Source organism: Myotis brandtii, unplaced genomic scaffold (assembly GCF_000412655.1).
Source record: "Myotis brandtii unplaced genomic scaffold, ASM41265v1 scaffold521, whole genome shotgun sequence".
NCBI classification, from domain to species: Eukaryota; Metazoa; Chordata; class Mammalia; order Chiroptera; family Vespertilionidae; genus Myotis; species Myotis brandtii.
In genome coordinates this window covers 2,777,249-2,778,492 of record NW_005369870.1, presented here as the reverse complement: position 1 = coordinate 2,778,492, position 1,244 = coordinate 2,777,249, and the positions used below count along the sequence as shown (strand labels likewise).

General features: G+C 42.4%; 1 protein-coding gene across 1 annotated transcript in view; it reads left to right on the top strand.

The window, feature by feature from the left end:
- Positions 1 to 1,244, top strand: part of DUOX1 (dual oxidase 1) — a 33,164-nt gene that overhangs the window by 2,778 nt on the left and 29,142 nt on the right. Inside the window, exons 2-3 of the mRNA XM_014548728.1 lie at positions 59 to 119; positions 255 to 351. Coding sequence (XP_014404214.1) covers positions 59 to 119; positions 255 to 351 — 158 coding nt within the window. The remainder of the gene's footprint in view (positions 1 to 58; positions 120 to 254; positions 352 to 1,244) is intronic.

Genomic DNA, 1,244 nt, shown 5'->3' with positions numbered 1-1,244 from the left:
CCCTCCTGGCCTGGCAGCTGGAGCATTTGCCCCACCTTTCCTCTCTCTTGACCCTCAGAACATTGCTCTGTATGAGTGGCTGCCCAGCTTCCTGCAGAAAACACCCCCAGAATATACAGGTGAGGGCATGGGGGGCACCTGTGTTGAGGGAGGTTGTGGTTAGGATCCATGGGTGGAAAGAAGACAGGTGGATGCCTGTTATGGGAGGAAGGAGAGTTCACGAGTTTATTTCTCCTATTCCTCCCATGGGGCAGGGTACCGCCCTTTCCTGGACCCCAGCATCTCTCCAGAGTTCCTGGCAGCCTCTGAACAGTTCCTCTCCACCATGGTGCCCCCTGGCGTCTACATGAGGTGAGGGAGGGCTCAAGTGTGTGTTGGGAGGTGAGGGGGCGGCAGGTGGGGCTGGGATTGTCAATTGAGAAAATTGCCCTCTTGAGTCTTCAGGACAGGATTATCAGGGAACAGTGAACAAGGAGGGGAAGAATAAAAACAATTGTTCAAAAAGATACATTATTGTGGTGTTTAAGCACTTTAGGTCCATATTCCTGCAACTGGTGTAGCTCTTAATTCTCCAGTTTAAGACTGGCTAATTGAGGCTCAGGCTGAGTCACAAAGCCTGTTGTGCTGAACTTGACACTACCCTGGGGCCATTTTTAGCTGTAAATACAGAACTTGGCGCTTATAAACCTTTTGGAGAAATTATAATAAAAATGTGAACCTGACCAGTGTGGCTGAGTGGTTGAGCGTTGACCTATGAACCAGGAGGTCATGGTTCGATTCCCAATCAGGGCACATGCCTGGGTTGTGGGCTCAATCCCCAGTGTGGGGTGTGCAGAAGGCAGCCAATCAATGATTCCCTCTCATTATTGATGTTTCTATCTCTCTCCCTCTCCTTTCCTCCCTGAAATGAATAAAAATAGATAGTTTTTTAAAATGTGTGAGAGCTGAAGAAAATATAGGCTCCAAAATAATAAAAAGGGGACTTTAACTAAAAACAATTAATTAATTAAATGTATACAAAGCAAAGCATATCAGTTTATTTTTGTTACAATTGCATTATAATTTTTTTTGAAAATAATATATAAAATTATTAATAAATAACAGTAACAAAAAGATATAACAACAACAGAGGCATGATATAAAAACGACAAAAATATGATATGAAAACAACAAAAACATGATATAAAAACAACAGTGATGCAAACAATGACTGATAAAGTGATTAAACTTATTCTAATATTCTA